Source organism: Somniosus microcephalus, chromosome 23, assembly GCF_052327205.1.
Source record: "Somniosus microcephalus isolate GS21.2 chromosome 23, FLI_Smic_1.0, whole genome shotgun sequence".
In the NCBI taxonomy this organism is placed as follows: domain Eukaryota; kingdom Metazoa; phylum Chordata; class Chondrichthyes; order Squaliformes; family Somniosidae; genus Somniosus; species Somniosus microcephalus.
The window spans coordinates 37,812,697-37,835,611 of record NC_141009.1 but is presented as its reverse complement, the minus strand read 5'-3'; the positions used below and the strand labels follow the sequence as shown (position 1 = coordinate 37,835,611).

The following is a 22,915-nucleotide window of genomic DNA, read 5'->3' as shown; positions in this document are numbered from 1 at the left end:
TCACTCAGAGTTGTCGGGATCTGGAACGCTCTACCTGACAAGGTGGTGGAAGCGGATTCCAGAAATAATTTTAAAAAGGGAGCTGGATAGATACTCGAGGATGAGAAACTGACAGGGTTACGGACACAAAGCAGGGGTGTGGGGCCAATGTTCCCTGTAAGCTGCATGGCCGGGCAGCGCTCCAGGGAACCTGAGCAGCCGGCTTTTCAATGTAAAAATCACGCAGGCGCGGTATTTTGAATGGCTCGCGCAGCCCCTTGCAGGGAACAATGTGGGGGACTAAGCACAAATGCTCTTTCAAACAGCCAGCACAGGCACGACAGGGCGAACAGTTTCCTTTTGTGCTCTAAGTTTCTATGATTCTGTGTCTACAAAACAACCTGCAGGATTCCTTTGTCAAAACATCCATCAAATCAAATGTTGTTGCTGTGACCGGCTCCCATTTGTACATCTTTTATAGTTTACAAGAGAGCCTGATCGTCAACGGGAATCTTTCAATGCTGACTCCACAATCACAGTTTGGCTGTTCACAAATGGACCGAGGTAGAGGAGTTAAACTGGATTTTACTTGATTTTTCCTGAGCAATACCAACATACCTTGTAATTTAACCTGGGCAAAAATTGTAAGGCCAATACAGTGGGAAAGAGAAGAAAAAGAAAATATAACAGCTGGAAAAACATGTTTCAGGAAAAGATGAAATAGAACGCCAAACTGTACCCTGATCAAATTTCAGCGCGGTGAGAGAGGCAGCAGTCATTTCCATTTGTAAAGATCACAGTCTGCTCTTAACTTAGTCGCTTTCATTTCAATGGTGATAATTAACCTTTCAGGCATTAAATTACCCCTTTGCAAAGCTACTTACGTTGCTTAATTCAAATTGGATTGTTCAATTTGTTTTGTCCAACAAATGACTGAATTAACAGAAGCAGACTCTGTCTTTATAAAAACTTTGATTTAATAGTTCATTAATCTGCGTGCTGCTGTCAACCAGTTAACTTGTTTGGGCAGTGCAAACCTCACTAGGACACTGATTTACATCTTCAGAGTTCCCAAAATCTCTAAAAATCTTGTCTTTAGTTCCATCGGGTTGCTTTAACGATATGGCGAGGCCACAATGTTCATGTCCCAAAATGCCTTTAGAGCCAATTTAGCCAATCAGGGACCAACACTGATGAGGGTCAAAGAAGAAAAAGTAAAGCTTACACTTAAAAGTGAAGTAACAATTATTTGGGAATCACCTGTCCATACCACTAGCGTATTTCCTTCTATATCAAACCTTTTTTCAACTCTAGTAAAGCTTTTGTAATAACCAGAGTTAAACACAAAGAGCTGTATTTTCCTCCATTTGTTAATTTATTGCAAAAAAATACTCAAGTATGAAATGTACTTTATATTTGTGCCTTTTCACTGAAAATGACAAAAATCTTTAAATATAGCCTATAATTCTTCAACTGATTAAAATAACACCCATTCTTAAAAGCTCACAGAAATCACATTAAGACAATATGAGTAGAAGGAAAGAAAGCGTAACAAAGTCCTGTTTGATGGGGAGGATGACCATTTTGCAATCTGCAGTTGACAAAATACTTCAGCTTCTAGAAACATGTGCAATCAGGGTGGAAGCACGCCAAAAAAACACTTTGATGATTACATAGCTACCAGACTCCAAAAGTATTTCCAATTATTAAGTTTATTTTTTTTTAATTGAAGGGTGGAGTAGAGGACACTACCACGGTTGAAAAAAGTAAAAGAAAAAACAAAATAAATCAGAAAATAGTGATTAGGTGAGACAGTAAGATTGGATTTTAAAAGTCTGAGGATTGTAGAACAAGGCAAAGATAAAGGGAGATGAAGAGTTCCACAGTTTTGCAGTACCAGGAGGGAAAGCATTACAGCAGGAGATTGGGCAATCAGTCGGGATCCAGGAGAGTGGCTTCACAGTTTGCAAAGAAGGGTAGAGCAAAGGTCATCGTTCACTGATTTGTATTTTCTTGCCAATTTGCTGTTTAAAAGAAATGCACATTTCAACATGCCACAAGTGTGATAAGTTAGCCTTAAAATGGCCACCAATTGGCTATTTTGCTTGATATCTAAGGATAGCTATCATATAAAATACAAAATGTGCTGCAGTTGGGGATGTTTTTTTAAATCTGTGGCCTATTAGGTACAAAGAAATTCAAAATAGTGAACAGTAAAAGACCACGTGGCCCAAGAAGCATGTTATCAATGTCAGTCTGACCTTCCTGCTTTCTCGCCAGGAAAGTACAATAGCTGGTTACTTATTATGCAACTTGTTTTGGGAGTCTCGTATCGGGCATGCGGACAATGTGACCTGTCCATCGGAGCTGATCGAGCGTGGTCAAAGCTTCAATGCTGGGGATGTTGGCCTGAGCGAGAACACTGACGTTGGTGCGCCTCTCCTGCCAATGGATTTGCAGGATTTTGCGGAGGCAGCGTTGGCGGTACCTCTCCAGTGCTTTGAGGTGCCTGCTGTACAAAACAAGCGCTCTACTCAGAGCTCCGAGACAGCAAGAGAGCCCCAGGTGGGCAGAGGAAACGCTTCAAGGATACCCTCAAAGCCTCCTTGAAAAAGTGCAACATCCCCACCGACACCTGGGAATCCCTGGCCCAAGACCGCACAAAGTGGAGGAGAAGCATCCAGGAAGGCGCCAAACACCTCGAGTCTCTTCACCGGGAGCAAGCGGAAGCCAAGCGCAAACAGCTCACGTCAACCCAGGCACCCCACCCACCCGCCCCCTCAACCACCGTCTGCCCCACCTGTGAAAGAGACTGTCGGTCCCGCATTGGACTCATCAATCACCTGGGAACTCATTTTTAATGTGGAAGCAAGTCATCCTCGGATCCGAGGGACTGCCCAAGAAGAGAGATTATGCAACTGGCCCATGCCACAATTAAGATGTCAGTGGGTGGTGTTTAACACGTATTATCCCTTGCCCAATCATCCTGCTCAACACAAAAATATTCAACACGGTCATTAAACTGAACTGATCTCTCTGTTCTATGCATATATGGCACCATATACGTCTATTCAATAACAATTCAAAGTTTGCATCTGTTGAAATAAATAGGCCCTATATCTAAGTAACATAAATATATATCCTGATTAATTGAGTGGGTCGGCTGCAAACAATTATCACAACCAAGTTCTGAGCCATTTTCTTTGTTCCCAATGAAAAGCAGACAAAATGAGTATTACAGTGCTTATGGTAATAAGCGAGAGGGATATCCGTTTGTATCTGAAGCCTAGATATCTTGCAGAATTCAGCTTACTGTGTGACAGTAAGGCAGAACCTTAGATACATCGGGGAGGAAGGGGGAAGAGAGAGAGAGAGAGAGGGGAAGAGAGAGGTGGGGGGAGAGAGAGAAAGACAGAGTACACAGGGACAGATGGAAGGAAAACAAATTATAGATGAACGTAGATAGAAAAAGAAGCAAAGGAACACACAGGGTGGTGATGGAAGAGAGAAAACTAAAGAGACAGTGCACTTGCGGTCAACAATCATCAAGGATGATATGTCACATGAGCAAGTTACTCATGAAGGCAAGCTTACAAAATATAATTTTTCTCCACAGCTTCAAGGTTTTTCAAAAATCAGAGGTGTGCCCAATGATTATACCCTGTCCAGGAGCACAAGAGAAGTGTTGGTAGGGCTTCTGCAGATGTTCAAGTCTTGAAAGAACTTGGACTTCATAAACACAGTTGAGAGTTTTTGAATGGAAAATAAATATTTTGCACAACAGAGGAAAACCAAACCTCTGGAAGCTTTAGCAATAGTGGAGATGTGAGAGTTCCATTTGAGATTAGAGGAGATAGTAAGGCCAGGAAGGTCGATAGATCAAGGACTAAAGATAGAGCTTGTAATGGTAAGAGATAGCAGTTTTTGCTTCTGATTGCCAGAAACATTTTTAAAAAGAAATTATTGAAGAATGGAAAGAAACAAGAAACAATATTTTCAATGCTCAATAGAAAGGCATGGATATCAAGATGTAGTGATCCAGCCATTCCACTGTGACAGGACTCGAGACTGTGAACATGGAGTAAATTCAACTTGAAGGATGCTGATGAAAGCAGAAGAGTTGATAGAGTTGGATGGCAAATGGAGGAGGTCATTAATATGTGAAGGAAGAACAGGCTAGGAGAAAGAAAAAAAAACCTGCACAAGTAAATACAAAAAGTCAGAATATGAGCCATCAATCATTGCACAGACAGTGCAATTTGAGAGGAAACTAAATAGCCATGAATATAACATTGATGGGAGGCCCCATGTTGTCCAGGTCTGAATTTCAAGTATGAAAGCAATCCATTGTTGGACTTTAAACCCAAAGGATAGCTTTGACCTGCCGAGGCTGAACAGGATTTAATATTTATTATCAACTTTACAGATCACACTACAAATGAAAATCTTTGCAGGGATCCTAAAATCACAAAGTGCACAATTTATTAAAGAGACAACAGAACAGTGCTTGAAAAGGCATCACTGTGAAATTCAAAACAATAAGAGGCTTTCAAAAGGAAAAAGCAACCAAGATTCTAATGCACAAATTCCTCCGTAAAACTATAAAATGCCTGTGGTATCATTCATCGGGTACCTGATCATATTATTTTCTTTCTCCTCATCCTTATCATTGGGTATGGCTTCAGCTTCATTTTCTTTTTTACTGATTTTGGGCTCCTCTGCATTTTCTTTCTTCGACAATCTGTTCTGTAAAAATGGTGGCCCTCGCTTGTTGAGATTTGGTCTTCTGGGTTTCTGGATTAAAACACACCCAAGAGTTAGTTAAAGATGGACTAAAATAACCCATATAGCATTTTATTAATAATAAAAAGGAGAAGTATTCTGCGTCATGGTGGATCTGACCAGCCCTGCTCAGCCTGTGACAGAATATAACCTTGCACTGGTCAAAAGAATAAAATACTATAACTCATAATTACAATAGTATGTTTATGTTACTAAAGATCTAGGAAAAGCTACATTATTTAACACTGACACACATTGTCATACAATTATATTCCTCGGCTACAATAATCCGAATAAAGCAAATTTGCCCAAATCTTCTGCAGAATACAGGAAACTTTCGATTTACCGGCACCTAAATAACCGGAAATCTCGGTGAACCGGCAAAATTCAGGAGTAGGTTCAGGTAACTTTTATTACTTTTTTTTTTACTCCATTTGTTGCTGTGCAAGGGTGTAGCTGCAGCTGTTGCTAAGCTACAGAGACGCTTGCAACTTGTGCCCATTGTTCTGAAGCTGTTAAGCAACAGGGTTTGTCGCTTTATACGGAGCTCTCAGCTCCGTATCTTATACTATAGCGTTCGGTTATCCGGAATTTTTGATGAACCGGCACGTCGGTCCTGTCCGTGCCAGATAAAAAAAAGTTTCCTGTATTTAGCAACGGGCAAGTTGCCAAAAGCAAATCATAACTGTGAAAAACATCTAATTAAAATGATATGCTTGTTCAAAGGATTAAAACTTAGCAAGTTCATATTGCTCACCAGCGGTCAATGATGTAGGCTGAATCAAAGGCGTACTGAGCAACATTTTGTATAATGGGTTCATGAGAAGGCAGCATCAGCTAAAGTGTGCAATCAGAATTACATTTACAACATTCTGTTTTTACAAATGGCCAATTAACTGTCACGAAACGTGGTTAGTTCTCTTGACTCAACATTTTGTAGTACTAACTGGAAGGGATTTTACTCAAAACCTGTCTGCACTTCTGCAGAACCCTTTTCGAATCAAGGTGCCACAAAAGCAGTTCAGGATGCCAGGTTTCATCAAAGATGGTAGCTTACAGAACTACTTCAATGTGCTGCACCAAGAACATTAAGATTTAATCTCTCACCCATCATTTACCAAACTAGATTAAAAAACTACACAGAAGGAAGGAGGAAAGAAATGCGCACTCCTAAACAACTTCCGGCAGAAGCACCAGATAAAAGTGCCTCACCATCCTCTCAGCTAAGATAGGGTAGGACTAATTGATTGGCAAAGAGGTGACTGAAAAATTATTTAATTTATATTGACAATGATACGAGGATACAATTACATAGATTGCCACTGTTAACGAAAATGGCATCAGATTGAAACTGGAACTGTACTGATGGGGATATTAAATACCTCAAGGAATTAAAAATTAAACGTTAAAAATTAATGACAACAAAAAAAACTGACTACTTCTTGAAGTAAAGCTATTTCCATGTTGTTTTTGTTTATTGATCCTTTTAACAAATGTGAGATAAGTGCCAAGTAGTGAGCAGGGATTCGGGCGCTTCAGATTTACCTGCTAATTTAGGTTCTTCAAACTGTCTCGCTCAGTATCTTCGCCAAGTCATTGGCACTTACTGTTCAAACTTACCAATAGCCTTCCTTTGTGCCCAACATTCACTGGCTCTTTGATACGCAAAAGCAGCCATAATAAATTTAACAGCAGCAGATTTGATTAAGATCAGTTGTGACTGATTGTTCAGTTACCTGTGGTTGTGTGAAAGGTGGTGCCCTGGGTAACAGCACATCTACTGCTGGCACAACCGCTGGCTTGACTTGCTTCAATTCCCCATCATGATGACTTTCATCTGCTAAACACAAAGAAACACTCGTTAACATTTTAACAAACTTCAGTACAATCTATCATGTAAGATCCCAGAAAAACTATGGCATAACCTCACATTTTCAACATGTGCACTTGACATCGCTCAAGCATTAGTTTACACACAAAGAATTGTTTGTGAAGCTCGCGTGCTCAAGTTGGTCAGTGGTGATGATTTTATAATTAATTTGAACCAACAGCACCTGCAATCATGCTTGAGCAAATCATCTGGTTTGGATATGACTCATTGCCACAGAAGTAAACAAAGTAGGGGGAAGAGGCAAACTTCAATAAATGTGGGAGGATGCCAACTAGTTTTTAAAGATAACTGCTGCTCTGTTAAGTTTTTAATCAGAGTCCACAACAATAATCAGCACCAAAGGGTGGCCATCAATACTGGTCCTTGCCACAAAATTAAAACTACGAAATGATCAACTCCAAAGTCTGATGCAATTTCTATACTAGAGCAGTAATATTTCTCGAAGTTAAAGCCGTTCCGTAATTATACCAGTCTGTTCAAGACTGCAACCATGTTTCTACGAAGAAATATTTCATGCCAAGTCCTTATGCAATTGATTTTTACAATTCTATTGTCGAAGTCTTTTTCAAATTACAAGTAGTAAATGCTTTGCTGGTTTTATTAGGAAGAAAATAGTGAATGCTTTTAAAGAGTGACATGATATATAAAATATACGCAAGTTACAATGGCGTGAAAAAGACTGAGCCAAATTTTAATACTGATACACCTTTATTAACTCGGCTGGTCCTGCCAGGATCCTGAGTGACTCACGGTCAAGCTAAAGTGGCAGAGGCAAAATGAAGTCTGCCCCTCACACGCCCCCACATCATTCTCCAGTACTGAGTGGATAAGCAACACAGGCTGCTATTAGCTGTTAGCAAGTGAACAAGAGCACTGTCCAAATTTAGCCCATATCTCAACTGCAAATGCACTATTCTACACATGCTCTTGTATATATTTCCACTCAACTGTACTTCAATTAGCCATAAAATCCCATAGGAATTAGAGCAGTAAGGATGCATGGACACTTCCTGTACGCGATTAAGAAGCAACAAAGGAATCTGGCCATTATAGGAAAATATGGGCAAGATACAATACAAACACATGTCCATCCCTAATCCACATCCTGTTGAGATTTAAATTCCATGACAATCATGCGATATGATCCTGGAAGCAGGATCCGTATTGATTTATATGCATCGAGACCACTTACTGTGAATGCTGAATTGAATGGGATATTAAAGGAATAATTCTAATTTAAAAATTAATCTAATCCAAGTTTCATTAGCCCTGTCATATTAAGACTGGAGGTGACGAGTACAAAAAGTATGGTATTCAATCATTGGGCAGCATACATCAACATGCTGTGACACCAGGGCATTTTTTTTGTTTAAAAATGTAATTTTGTTATTAGACAGGAGAATTTATTGGCATGGCACTTTCAAATTTCAATGGATTAAATTTAGAACACCTCCTTTAACAAAGTGCTGCCAACTGCGCAAAAGTTTAAGCAAATAAAATAAAATCATTTAAAGAAAAAAAAGAATTTGCATATAGCACCTTTCCTTGATGGAGAAAGCCATTCAGTCCATCAAGCCTGTCCTGTCATGCAATTAGATCATGGCGTATTTGTACCTCAACTCAATTTAGCCACCTTTCATCCATATCCCTTTATACCCTAACCCAACAAAAATCTATTGATCTTAGTCTTGGAAATTTCGATTGACACAGTATCCACAGCCTTTTGGGGAGAGATTGCCACTCCACTCCACTTTGTGTGAAAAAGTGTTTCCTGATTTGACTCCTGAACGGCCTTGCTCTAATTTTAAGATTGTGCCTCCTTGTTCTGGATTCCTCCACCAGAGATAGCTTCTCTGATTCTACTCAAATCCTCATCATTTTTAACACCTCAATTAGATCAGCCTTCAACCTTCTAATCTCAAGGAAATACAAGCTAACCTGTTATGCAACCTGTCCTAATTTAACCCTGGTTGCCCCAGTATAATTCTGATGAATCTGCACTGCTCCCCCTGCAAAGCCAATACATCCTTCCTGAGGTGCGCTGTCTAAACTGAGCGCAGTACTTCAGATAGAGTCTGACCAAGGCTCTTCCTCCGCTTTGTATTCCAGCCTCCTTCAGATAAAGGCTGTACCTGTGCACTGATTTGTGACAGCTAAATCTGTTTGTTCTGCCACAGTTCCTAGTCTCTTGCCATTAAGAAAATATACCAATTTATTTTTCTTGGATCCAAAGTGGATGACCTCACATTTCCCCACATTGAACTCCCACTGCCACAGTTTTGCCCACTTACTTAATCTGCCTATATCCCTTTGTAACTTCCTGCTCCCATCTACACAACTTACTGTGCCTCCTAACTTAGTGTCATCTAGAAACTTGAATATACAACTCTCTATTCAATCATCCAAGTCATTGATATATATGGTGAAAAGCTCAGGCCCCAGTACAGATCCCCAGAGAACGCCACTTGTCACATCGCACCAATCAGAGTATGTTCATTTTATTCCTACTCTTTGTCTCCTACCTTCCAACAAATTTCACAAGGTTACCTCCAATTCTGTGCTCTCCCATTTTTGCTAATAACCTCATGTGGAACCTTATCAAATGCCTTTCATGACCTTAGAACATCCAAAAGCATTTCACAGCCGCAACGTTCTGACTAAGAAGCAAGTGCTGCCACTGAGCTAAGGATAACCTTCGAGTGACATGTGCAAGAAAGTCAAATGGGAACACGGTAGGGCTTGCTATGATAGCATCTGGGGTCAGATAGCCTCAACCATCATTCTTTCAGCTCATTCATGACGAATGATGACTTGGTCAAGATACCAATGGGCTGCTGACACCGGTGAAACTACTCCAGCATGAATCAGTATGGTCAGGAGACAGATGGCAAAAACTGAAGTAAGAAATACATTTGTATAATTAAAGCAACTTCAGCTGCACAACCGTTAGTTATTTTCCAACTTCCCCAATTAAAATTCGATGCAAATTGAACCAGGTCACATATTCCACACTAGAACATAAACTCATTTTGAAGGTTAAAAAAATTCTCTTAGCCCAAAGAGCCAAACCAGACCTTCGAGCCAGCTGTACCTTGAAACGCTTTGGCTTGGGCATCTCTAGTTGTTACCGAATATAAAGTGTCTGTAATACAGCAAAGCGAGTACGTGTATTACAATCCCTGCATTTCGTCCACTTCAACAGGGCAGAGTAAAATATGAAATGATGTGGAGTGTTTTCATGTGCAGCATATGTATTCTGAAACGGGCCATGGTCAAACAAGCAATGAACGTATCTGGCCAGCGGAAGGAAAGATGTTTTGTTTTCCTTTTGGGAAAGAAGGGAATGGAAACAAATATTACTGGCCCATAACGTATAGTCAAACCCATAGCCATGTAATGATGTTACAAACATCAAACCTAAAGAGGATGGAATCTGCTGCCAAACTACTAATTATTTTTTTGTGGGGCTGCTCAGTTGTGGACCAGAAGCAGTGGGAATCAGGCTAGCGTAAAATGGCTTGGTTGGTTGCTGTAATTCAATAGCATTATAAAAGAACGCAAGAAATAGGAGCAGGAATAGGCCACTTGGCCCCTCGAGCCTGCTCCACCATTCAATAAGATCATGGCTGATCTTGGGCTCAAAGCCACTTCCCCGCCCACTCCCCATAACCCTTCACTCCCTTATATTGCAAAAATCTGTCTATCTCCACCTTAAATGTATTTAATGACCCAGCCTCCACAGCTCTCTGCGGCAGAGAATTCCACAGATTTACAACCCTCAGAGAAGAAATCCCTCCTCATCTCAGTTCTAAAAGGACAACCCTTTATTCTGAGACTGTGCCCCCGTGTTCTAGATTTCCCCATGAGGGGAAACATCTTATTTGCATCTACCTTGTCGAGCCCCCTCAGTATCTTATGTTTCAATAAGATCACCTTTCATTCTTCTAAATTCCAATGAGTATAGGCCCAGCCTGCTCAACCTTTCCTCATAAATCAACCCCCTCATCTCTGGAATTAACCTAGTGAATCGTCTCTGAACTGCCTCCAATGCAAATAAGGAGACCAAAACTGTCCGCAGTACTCAAGGTGTGGTCTCACCAATACCCTGTACAGTTGTAGCAGGACTTCCCTGCTTTTATACTCCAACCCCTTTGAAATAAAGGCCAACATTCCATTTGCCTTTTTGATTACTTGCTGTACCTGCATGCTAACTTTCTGTGTTTCGTGCACAAGGACCCCCAGGTCCCTCTGAACGGTAGCATTTTATAATCTCTCTCCATTTAAATAATAATTTGCTTTTTTATTTTTCCTGCCAAAGTGTATAACCTCACACTTTCCCACATTATACTCCATCTGCCAAATGTTTGCCCACTCACTTAGCCTGTCTATATCCCTTTGCAGATTCTTTGCGTCCTCGGCGCAACTTGCTTTCCCACCCATCTTTGTATCATCCGCAAACTTGGCTACATTACACTCGGACCCTTCCTCCAAGTCATTAATGTAGATTGTAAATAGTTGAGGCCCCAGCACCGATCCCTGTGGCACCCCACTAGTTACCGTTTGCCAACCGGAAAATGACCCATTTATCCCGACCCACTGCTTTCTGTTAGTTAGCCAATTTTCTATCCATGCTCATATATTACCCCAATTCCGTGAGCTCTTATCTTATGCAGTAACCTTCTATGTGGCACCTTATCGAATGCCTTCTGGAAATCCAAATACACCACATCCACTCGTTCACCTTTGTCCACCCTGCTCGTTACCTCCTCAAAGAAACTCCAGCAAATTTGTTAAACATGATTTCCCTTTCATAAAACCATGCTGACTCTGCTTGACTGCATTATGATTTTCCAAATGCCCTGCTACTGCTTCCTTTATGAAGGACTCCAGCATTTTCCCAATGACAGATGTTAGGCTAACTGGTCCATAGTTTCCTGCTTTCTGTCTCCCTCCTTTCTTAAATAGGGGTGTTACATTTGCGGTTTTCCAATCTGCTGGGACCTCTCCAGAGTCCAGGGAATTTTGGTATATTGCAACCAATGCATCCACTATCTCTGCAGCCACTTCTTTTAAGACTCTGGGATGCAGGCCATCTGGCCCAGGGGACTAGTCATCTTTTAGTCCCATTATTTTACCGAGTACTATTTCCTTAGTGATAGTGATTGTCTTTAGTTCCCCCCTCCCTGTGGCCCCTTGATTATCCATTATTGGGATGTTGTTAGTGTCTTCTACCATGAAGACAGATACAAAATATTTGTTCAAGAGTCTCTGCCATTTCCCCGTTATTAATTCCCCAGTCTCATTCTCTAAGGGACCAACGTTTACTTTAGCTACCCTCTTCCTTTTTAAATACACCTGTAGAGCTCTTACTATTGCTTTTAATGTTTCTTGCCAGTTTACTCTCATAATTCATATCTCTTTTTTTTAGTCATCCTTTGCTGATTTTTTTAAAAAATTCCCAATCCTCTGCAAACAAATAACTGCATGAGCTATAGATGCACTCAATCGCTCTGCAGATATGGTGACTGCTGAACTGAGCAGGCTCAGGCGATATTCCCTAGTTTACACGAGAAGTGATCTCATTGAAACATGTAAAATTCTTTAGGGGTTTGAAAGGGTAGATGCTTGGAGGATGTTTCCCCTGGCTGGGGAGTCTAGAACCAGGGGTCACAGTCTCGGGCTAAGGGGTCGGCCATTTAAGACTGAGATGAGGAGAAATGTCTTCACTCAGAGGGTTGTGAATCTTTGGAATTCTCTACCCCAGAGGGCTGTGGCGGCTGAGTTGTTGAGTATATTCAAGACAGAGAGCGATAGATTTTTGGATACTAAGGGAATCAAGGGATATGGGGATAGGGCGGGGAGGAAGAGTTGAAGTAGATCAGCCATGATCTTATTAAATGGTGGAGCAGGCTCAGAGGGCCGAATGGCCTACTCCTGCTCCTATTTTTTTATGTATGGTCTTATGCTCTAAGACTTTAGAATCCTGCTACAGGGCTTAAGTTTCTGTACTCACAGGTACTGTTAAACAATTTATAACTGCTAGATGCAACTGCAAAGCCAGAGCGGTATTTAAATGATTTGATTCAGCTACCTATATTCAAGCAACTACAACATCAGTATGATCTTCAGTTAAAGGATTCTAAACCCCTACCCACAACTCTACATCCATATCACTATCTTTCATCAGCATATAATAAGCAGGCAGCAACGTGTAAGCCGTACCCCAGCAGATCTTCAACTGTGTGATACAAAATGTTTTAAGGAATGAATGTTTAAGGTAGCTTAATGTCATGACAGATCCATGCTTCGTCAAAGTGTGCAAAGAATTGACAAGTTTCTCCAGCATTCTAATTGAGAAGAATCAACGTGGAAAGGCACAATAAATTGGCCATAAATACAGAACATGATTCAGACACAGATATTCACATGGCTTCACTGTTCCCATAAAATGCCAAGAATTTCCCCTTTCTGCTGTTCAGGTCAGTGAATGGAGCCATTCTGGGAAACGTACAAGGCAGCTGGATACAAGGAGATCTAAAATGGCACAGGAGGAGCAATGCTGTTAAGACATAGGGAGAGCAATTATGTTCAAAATTAAACCCGTGGGGGAGTACTTTGTAGTTTAAAAGCCTTTCTACTTTAAGGCTGCATAAGACACGAACTTCACTTCAAATTTTATAACTTACTGGCCTCAAGTACTGAAGGAACCCTCACATGATGACCTGCCTATCTATCTATTTTGATATGGTATCTCCTCCATTAAGTAGAATGGCCATTTGGGCTGCTCTTGCACCCAGCTGGAGCAGCTCTCTTCATTTACTGTGTTGCCCACGCTCTCTCCGGAGGCGGAGAGTGGGGCTAAAATTCAACCAAGGCGAAGGTGCAAACCGGGCAGCAGCAGAAGATCGGCACCCGGTATACACCCCACCCGATTTTTCTTTCCATTGAAGTCAATCGAGCCAATTGACTACGAGATGAATTTTATCCCGAGTGACTAAACAAGGGGCAAAGCTGAAATGTTCATTTATATCTCTACTCTTACAGCGTTGACCATACCAGAGATGGGACTGTAAATCAGATCTTTGATAAGTTCTTGAGTATATTTGAGGCTTGCTCGAGAAAAGTGTTTCACATTTGTGCTTACAAATCAGTACTTTTTAGATCAGAAAATGAGGCTTCCAAACTTCACTGCAAAAAGAAAAGATGCAGATATGAAATTCCATCTCACTTTACCATCATGAGAGAGCAGTTTAATTAGATGAGTAGAATTTAGAGCTCGATTTCACACCCACTATTCATTGCCATGTCACATCAAGATTAAGACGACTAGGTGATGATATGCTGACATTTGTTGTTAGTGGTGATGCATCAGACTTCATTTGCAACCATCAAGGTTTGAGTTCACAAAGTGCTTTGAGAAAAAAGTTTCTACGGTACCCTTTCACTGTCAGATGATGTTCCTACTGTGCTTTGGCAGAGGCATGGGAGTAGGTCTCCATCCCGTCCTCTTGGCCAGGAAAGGTGTGTGGTGCAGGGAGACTACAGAAGAGGAAAATAGGGCAGAAACAAAATAAGATTACCTTCGAAAAAAAACTGCACGTGGGCTTTGTAAACATCACACTTGTTTAGCATCACAAAGATTCATTCTGTGCAAACTAGTGAGCAGGGTCCGTGCATCAGGTCCCCATGGTCACTGCGGGTTGCTTGTACTGTACCTCGTGAGGTTCCCCTTGTATTATATACCTGATGCATTAAGCTCCTGATAGAGAGTTGGGACAGGAGGCCCAGGCCTCTACCAATTCCATTCGGACTTGGCTGTTGAAGAGGTTTGGGAGGCTGTGGTCTCTGATGTTTTCCTTCTTCAAATGAATCACCCATATACTGCTTTGGCATTTCCAAATAGGAACTCGCAATGTGTTAAAAATCTCATGGGTAAAACTGACGCACACCATTCGGAACACTTCCGTACTGTTGCTTTTTCCTTCATTCTGTTAATAGAATCCAGGAAAGCATTTCCTTCCGAGAGGTATACGGTGTGACATAACACAGTCGTGCCCCCAGCATGCTGTGACAAACAGGTACAACAAGATCTGGGACTTGCAGTTTCCCCATACGCGATTCCATTCAGTCAGGTTAGGAGGAGATGCCAAACAGAGTGATTCCCCAAAGGCGCAAAAAAAACCTAGAAAAACAATCAGCATGCCGACACCGTAGTGTACCTCCAAAAAAATAAGGGAAATATATTATGATCCACTCCGGTTAATTTGAAGGAGGGGTTATTTTTTGCTCAAAAGAATTCAAAATTTTCCAGCTGATTTAAGCAAATTTTAATGAAACGGAACAGGAGGTGTTTTTTTGCACGATTTCAATTCAAATTTAACAGATGGTTCGAATTAAGCAACTTCAAATTAACTTTTAACTAATATTGAGCCTCGGGCTACTTATCTTGTCAGCTTGTCCAACCTTTCAGAGCTAAGCTCGAAGTTAAATGTGACACCAATGAAGACCGCAGCAGCGGTCTAAATTCGCAGTGAATGCAGACGGCAGGGAAGAAAAGAAATGCGATGGTCACAAACATAGCAGATGGCGATAGGCCCAGCAAGGAGAAGCATGGGTATTATAACTGGTAGGTAGCATAACTAACTTAGCAGTATATGCATAAACAGTGCTCCAGGTTAAAATAGAATACAGGAAACTCTCTTTTATCCAGCACCGACGGGACCGGCACGGTGCCGGTTTATCAAAAAGTCTGGATTACAGAGGTATAGTAAAAGGTACGAGAGCCGCGTACACGGCCACATATCCAGGCGTCCCTGTTGCATGGCAACAGGTGCAGGAACCCCGGCCACAGATCCAGGCATCCCTGTTGCAGGAACCCCGGTTACACGGGCTCAGATCCAGGAACGTCCACTAATATGAAGTAAAACTTACCTGAACCTACTCCTGAATTTTGCCGGTTAACAGAGATTTCCGGTTATTTTAGGTGCTGGTAAATCGAGAGTTTCCTGTACATCATTTTATACTGCAACACAGTTACTGAATAAAAGTAAATTCAGGTTATTTGCCCCAGTCATGCCAGACAGCACTAAAACTTCTATTAGATATATTTAGCTTGAACTTATTACTTACATAAAAAGATATGCAACCACAACTGTGATATACAGTAACTTCAAACTGTATCGTTACCACAACGCTCATTATTTTTAAGCAAAACTGTGCTATTATGGAAATGTGGAATTGTGTCCAAATTGGCAGCTGAAGAGAAATTCCAGTACAAAAGGCTGTGGTGGTTCCTACCTTGCCAGCGCTCAGACAGATTAGGATATGCTGCAACACCACAGAACACCAAGAAGACAAACACGAATGCAATTAGGCTCCGCTGCAACCTTGATAGCTGTTTCCATTTCTAGTTTGAAAAGTGAATTGTACTTAGAAAGATATAGAGCAGTGGAAATGAATACAATTACTTGGCAACTCGAGATGTCAAATTCTTAACAGTAAATAGCTCTCAAAAAAAAGCGATTGTCGTTCTTTCCAAGTTTCAGAAGCACGTTATTTTCTTCAGGTGATTTAATTTTATTTCCCCCTATTTTCCATTGATAAGTTTCCTTACAGCACATCCATTCCCCGGGCAAGAGAACAGGCTGGAGACCTACTCACAGAGCCCAGCAAAGTCACTCCTTAGCTATCCACCAGATAGTGTGCAAGATTAGTGCGAGTCAAGTGCCCCCCTGATTTTCTCCCCTTGCTGGTGCTAAAGCACCTATCCTCGATTCAGCAAGATCGCAATAGAGGTTAGCAACTGAACACTGACTATGGCACAAACCCATAATGTACCGTTATGTTACTGCGTTTGCAAAACTCTTGTTCGGGGTTGGGCGAGAGGTTACAAACAACGTTCCCTCTAAGCTGCAGGGTCGTGCGCAGGCCGCTCACCGGCTTCACCATTGTGAATACCGCGCGTGCACGGAAATTTAAAGGGACCACGCACTAAGAAACAGGCCGTGCAAAACAAAGCGCAGCTTGCAGGGAACACTGGTTACAAACCAGTTCACCTGATTTTGGATTCTGACTGAAAATTTAGTATGGTTTTAACCTTCATGCTGTGTTTGAAAGCAGCTATTTTTTTGATTGAACCGTGGCTGACTTTTCCCGCTCCCTTGCCTTGGGGGTACTGTGGCTAACAGTAATACCCAATCTGCTGCCACAGGATAGATCAGGAATTGAATCTGTAGCCTACTGACCACTACACCAGACCTTTACATAAAAGTGTCCAAATTTCAACCCTGAAGCATTGACAATCAAAGTCCTTGAAGCCCAGATAACGCAGTCCTATCTGCACTTGGGTTTTTTTCATTGCTGGTTTGTCCTGTTCGAATTGTGTGCCGTGAAGTTTTGGAACGAAGCTTTTTTTTTTTTTTAGCACTGTTGCCTCACTGGTGGATACATCCTGCATAAGGACACCGCAATCCTGTTAGCATCAGCGATAGTGGGAACGTGGATTTAAACTTTATACACGGCCACCAAGGCTCTGTGGTATGCACGTGTGTGGCCCACAAAATCAAAAGCTTGGACGCCCCTGAACTAAGTCAGTGGGACAACTTAAAGTGAACAGCAATACAGCAGCTCCTGAACAGAACATGCCCTCCCAGAGCCACATCAGTACAATTATATATGTTCACATTAGCAAGGGCGATTTTATGAAAGCACAGGGCAGTGGGAACACACAAATTCTACAAACTCCCCCCTGCTGTTTCCAATCACAGGTTGGCATAGCTAAGTGGGATACAGGCTCAATCGCTGTCGAGCACCCTGTCATAGATAACTATTGCATGCAAAATGCAAACTCACATTGAACTAAACACAATGAGAAACGGCTGAAGAAAACCCTGCTGATTGGCCTGCGAAGATCCCAGCTATAAAGCACTCGATAGCAGCTTCTATACATGTTTTCAGTGTCAGCCTGTCTGAAACCAGTAAACTCTGCCCCTTCGTCCAACACTGTGTGAAGGGGATTGAGGCAGGTGTTTAGTCACACTGTCTTTTCACGTCATGCTACACCCAACCAAGCTATGAATAATGATATCCACTAGATGACATTCCTTCTCTCTGAGAAGTACAAAACCGTCAAAATTTAGAAAATAACTTCTAGAAGTGTACTTGGAGTCTAACCCTTCAACTGGCATGAAGAACCAAGTAATTCCCCCTCACCCCCATTCAACAGCCTTTAACAACAGGGCCCAATCAATGGGCTCTTAAAACAAACAGCATATACTTCTGATCTGTAAAATAATCAGGCTGTTTTGTCCCTTTCATCTGACTAAAGTCACTGTCTCCCAATTCAACCGCAGGCTCTATAGATATCGATGAAAGATACTGCATAATTTGTCTTACCCGCCAGCAGGATTGCCTCCTCCAGGTCTTACTGTTGTCATAGTTCCTTCCAGCCTGATTACCCAGCGTCACTGATATAAAGTCCCTCCGCTGCGGTGAATACATCCTTCAAGCTCCTGGGAGGATGACACTTTTCCGGTACGCTGCAAGTTGATTTAATGGGAAAGCATTGATACTTCAACACATACAAGAGCAGCTCAAGAACAATTACGGTTTTCTTTCCCAAGAGAGTAAAATAGATTATAGTTATCAAGCTAACAGCTGTTCACACAAAAAGCAAATGTGGTATAATGCCTGATGTAGCTGCCCTCAAAAATGTGTTTAGGGGTTGGAATAGAAACATAGGAATAGGAGTAGGCCCCTCAGCCCCTCGAGCCTGTTCCGCCATTCAATTAGATCACGGCTGATCTGTATCTTAACTCCGTCTACCCGCCTTGGTTCCGTAGCCCTTAAAAAAATTTAAAAAAATCTATCAAGTTCAATTTTATCATTGTCAATTGATTCCCCAGCCTCAACAGCTTGGGGGGGCGGGGGTTCCAGATTTCCACTACCCGCTGTGTGAAGAAGTGCTTCCTGACATCACCCCTGAACAGCCTGGCTCTAATTTTAAGGGTATGCCCCCTTGTTCTGTACTCCCTCACCAGAGGAAGTAGGAGCAGAAGCTTCAATGTCTGATGAGTGCCTTTCCACCAATGTGAATCTCAAAGTGATGCAGATATGGTCCGCGTCTGTCTGGTCCCTTTGGATTAACTGAGCAACATCATGGGTTCCAACCTTTTTGTTTATATCAAAGGACACAATTCATGACGTCCTTTGGTTAGCGCAAAGAAATTAGGCAGGCTTAGCCCAGCAAAATTATATTTTGCATCTTTTCAAAGCAACAGTACTTTAACACCATGGAAGCCACGGTTTTGTGAATTCACAGGGATGCTCGCCCCTCACCACCCCCACTCCTATTGGATTGCCTGGCTTAGAAGCGAAGATTGAAACCACCTTGTCCACAGATGGCAGACATTACCTTAACACACTTGAATTTCTGGCTTACACCCCAGAAATTTCTCAATGTTAGCACCACCAATTAATATTCATTCCACTTAGTAATATAAATCCAAAACCGTTGTAAATTGTTCGATAGCCAAGAGTGGTGGACTTGAGACAGCTGTAAGCTTCGCACACGGGCCATTTTTACAAAGAACATTTTTGCACAGAAATGATGGTCAAACAGTCAACGTGGGCATTCACTCGGAGCTTATACAGGAGTCTTGTTTTATAAAATCTCACCTGTTGGGAGCGTTGCCCATAAAGTGTCCTGACAAAGAGAGAAACTGGTAAAACTTTACATATGGCAACACATTCAAAGTACACCGTTTTACTCGACTCGACCGGCAAAACTCTGCCCACCTGTGCCTAACCAGTGGAAATGGCAGTTTGTCACTGCAGAGATAAGAACATTTCATTTACATTTTTTAAAACCTAAATTTCTATATTCCACCGTATCGTGTTAGAAATCAGTTTCCAACATATAGGCACAAGTAGAGTCCCACAAAAATAGGACTCTTAACTGATTATTCTTAAAAAGCTGGGAAACACCAGATATCTCAATAGCAGACTCACATTGCCTAAAGAGAAGCCTACCTAATAGTTCTTATTTTTATACTTGTTTCATCTCTTCGTGATCTGCATTACCACAACAGAGCAAGAAGCTGAAAAGTAGGGCAGTATGTTTGAAGCATCTCTCGAACAGGAATTGGCCAGAAACATCATCTCATCTTTGCCACACTAATTAAAAATATTCAATTAAACTTATTCCATTTCAGATGATTTTCACTGGACACATACTTCAGAGGTAATACATAAAACACTGAATAATCAGCAATAACATGCACCAATTAAAAAATAAATATACTAAGAGGCACTGAAACATTAACTCTTGAACTGCTGGAGCAACACTTCATAGAAGTACATAGTATGTACAGCACAGAAACAGGCCATTCGGCCTTAATGGTCCATGCCAGTGTTTCTGCTCCACGTGAGCCACCTCCACCTCTCTTCATCAAACCCTATCACCGTCTATTATTTTCTCTCTCTCTCGTGTTTATCTCGCATATTCTTAAATGCATCTATGCTATTTACCAATCACTCTTTGGGTCAGGAAGTTTCTCCTGAATTCCCTACTGAATTTATTAGTGACTATCTGATATTTATGACCTGTAGTTTTGACCTCCAAACAGAAACATTTTCTCCACGTCTACCCTATCAAACCCTGTCATAATCTTAAAGACCTCTATCAGGTCACCCCTCAGCCTTCTTTTTTTCTAGAGAAAAGAGTCCCAGCCGGTTCACATTTTCCTGAAAGGTATAACCTCTCAGTTCTCATTCTAGTAAATCTTTTTTTGCACCTTCGCCAGTGCCTCGATATCCTTTTTATAATATGAAGACCAGAACTGTGCACAGTGCTCCAAGTGTGGCCCAACCAAGGCTCTATACAAGTTTAACAGAATTTCTCTGCTTTTTAATACTATCCCTCTAAAAATGAACCCCGGTGCTTTCTTTGCTTTTTTTTTTAAATGGCCGTATTCACCTGCATCGCTACTTGAGTGACTGTTGTATCTGTACCCCTAGATCCCTTTGCTCCTCTACCTCATTTATACTCTTATTTTCCAGGGAGTACGTGGCCTCTTCAGTCTTCATATCAAAATGCACCACCTCACACTTAATCCTCAATATTAACTACAACCTCCAATTTGGAGTCATCCACAAATTTGGAAATTGTACTTCCAATTCCCGAGTCCAAAGTAATTTATACTTCATTAAAATATAACGGATAGAACATACGCATGTGCAACCTTACCATAGTAAAGAAAAAACTGCTGTAAATCACCAGCAGTTTGCGCTGCGGACTGGTATACGAGCTGTAAATATTTCTTCACAGGGAGAGGAAGGAAGGAAGGTAATAGAACACTGTGAGAAAACGTTAGGGAGAGAAGCAATTTAAACATCAGCAGGAAAGTTTATCTGGTTAAGATGTGGAGAGACAGTGCAGTATTTGCTAGGGTTAAAAGAAAATCAAGCACACACAATGGTAGAGAGGAGCATGAAGCAACATCCTCTCCTTTCTTCACAGTCACCTAATGCCTACCTGCTGTACCCCCAAGAATGAATGTAATTGGAAGTTATTTTCAGGTGTTATTAGTTACATTCACAAATTTTACTTCCATCCAGCAAAGAGACACTGACGGAAGATATAGAAATATATAATTAAAATAGTCAAGATGCCATGAAGAAAACAGATAAATACACAAGGTGCAAGCTGGATTCAATTTTCAGAATTATTGGTTAGCACTATTGCCTCACAGCGCCAGGGACCTGGGTTCGAATCCGGCCTCGGGCGACTGTCTGTGTGGAGTTTGCACATTCTCCCCGTGTTTGCGTGGGTTTCCTCCGGGTGCTCCGGTTTCCTCCCACAGTCCAAAGATGTGCGAGTTAGGTTAATTGGCTATGATAAATTGACCCTTAGTGTTAGGGGGATTAAATACGTGGGGTTACGGGGATAGGGTGGGATATGTGTTGGTGTAGGGGTTACGGGGATCGGGTGGGATATGTGTCGGTGCAGGCTCGATGGGCCGAAATGGCCTCTATCTGCACTGTGGGGTTTCTGTGATTCTGTGATTGATTCTGCACTGTTAAATAATGCCTTATGGTACAAATTAAGTTGCACATTGATTTTTCAAAACTGCTTTCTGCAATAGTGTTAAGCATTTGAGTGTAGCGCATATTAACTCTGGTGTTTAAGGGTTGAATTAATTATCATGTGCACTCAAGTGGAAAATTCCCACTATGCCAAACCTTTAACTAAATTCAATGCGCAACGAGGTAAGCTGCTTAAAAATATTAAAATCTATGTGGTTTTCATTAATACCTTGCATTTATATAGCGCCTTTATCATAGAAAACCATCCCAAAGCACGATCTTAAATAATTTAACAAAAAATGACTAAATACAGGTAAAACTAATTTATAATTGTTCTTTTAGAAACGATTTCCACACAATGTGGTGAAAAATGGAACGTTACATTTTAATTTAAACTGATTTGTTAAAGTATCTTTGTAGTGATATTTCCCCTGGTTAAATACAGCTCGGCTGAGTTTTGACAGATAACTAGTTATACAGTGTGCTTTAAATGCATTACCATAGGTAAAGTTTCATCAGTCTCTCTCGCTTCATCAAGGCTCTGAAACTAAAATTATAATTTATAAAAAATATAACTAAAATAATTCCCTGTAAATAAAACTACTACATATCTTTCATGAACAATAAAAGTATGAACAACTATTCTTGAGACAATAAAAACAAAAGGCTGCAACACAAACCTTGATATTGAGAGTTGCAACAGTCTCAGGAATCAATTTAGTTTTATACTCATGTCAGGGAAATGCTGCTCGTTCTATAACTAGATTTCGTTTTCTTCAACCCATTCCATTCGATGGATGTTTCAATTGCAAAGCACAGCTAATGAAAATTGAGTTAATAATTGAAATGCTTTTTCCATGTTTCTCAGTTTGCTGACAAGTTACTGATCGAATATGCCTCTGCTTGGGGGAGGGGGAAAGAGGTGAATTACTGAACTTGACACGAGACAACTTCAAGTTTGTCGAAACGACAAAAGATTTGATTCTAATGAGGGCTGACCATTTAGAAAGTCTGACTAAGATCTGCAGCAAAGAGTGGTAGGATGTAGCTTTTCCCCTCTGCACCCACTAATCTCATCTACACCACAAGCAAATCACTGTGTTCCCTGTAGCTGGCAGCACAGCCAGAAGGCTGGGAACATGTCACCTGCACAATGCTGACATGAGCAAAGTACTGGAA

At 41.2% G+C, this 22,915-nt stretch overlaps 1 protein-coding gene across 4 annotated transcripts in view; it reads right to left on the bottom strand.

The window, feature by feature from the left end:
- man1b1b (mannosidase, alpha, class 1B, member 1b) overlaps nt 1–22,915 on the bottom strand; it is a 61,084-nt gene that overhangs the window by 37,043 nt on the left and 1,126 nt on the right. The window contains exons 2-7 of one of the 4 annotated variants that reach the window (XM_085965807.1): nt 20,898–20,970; nt 19,328–19,355; nt 18,047–18,189; nt 15,950–16,058; nt 6,498–6,601; nt 4,613–4,773 (exon numbers count right to left, since the gene is read on the bottom strand). In XM_085965807.1, the coding sequence (XP_085821933.1) occupies nt 4,613–4,773; nt 6,498–6,601; nt 15,950–16,058; nt 18,047–18,151 (479 nt within the window). In that variant the 5' untranslated portion in view covers nt 18,152–18,189; nt 19,328–19,355; nt 20,898–20,970. The remainder of the gene's footprint in view (nt 1–4,612; nt 4,774–6,497; nt 6,602–15,949; nt 16,059–18,046; nt 18,190–19,327; nt 19,356–20,897; nt 20,971–22,915) is intronic. The other 3 variants (XM_085965806.1, XM_085965805.1, XM_085965808.1) reach the window with 3 other exon arrangements.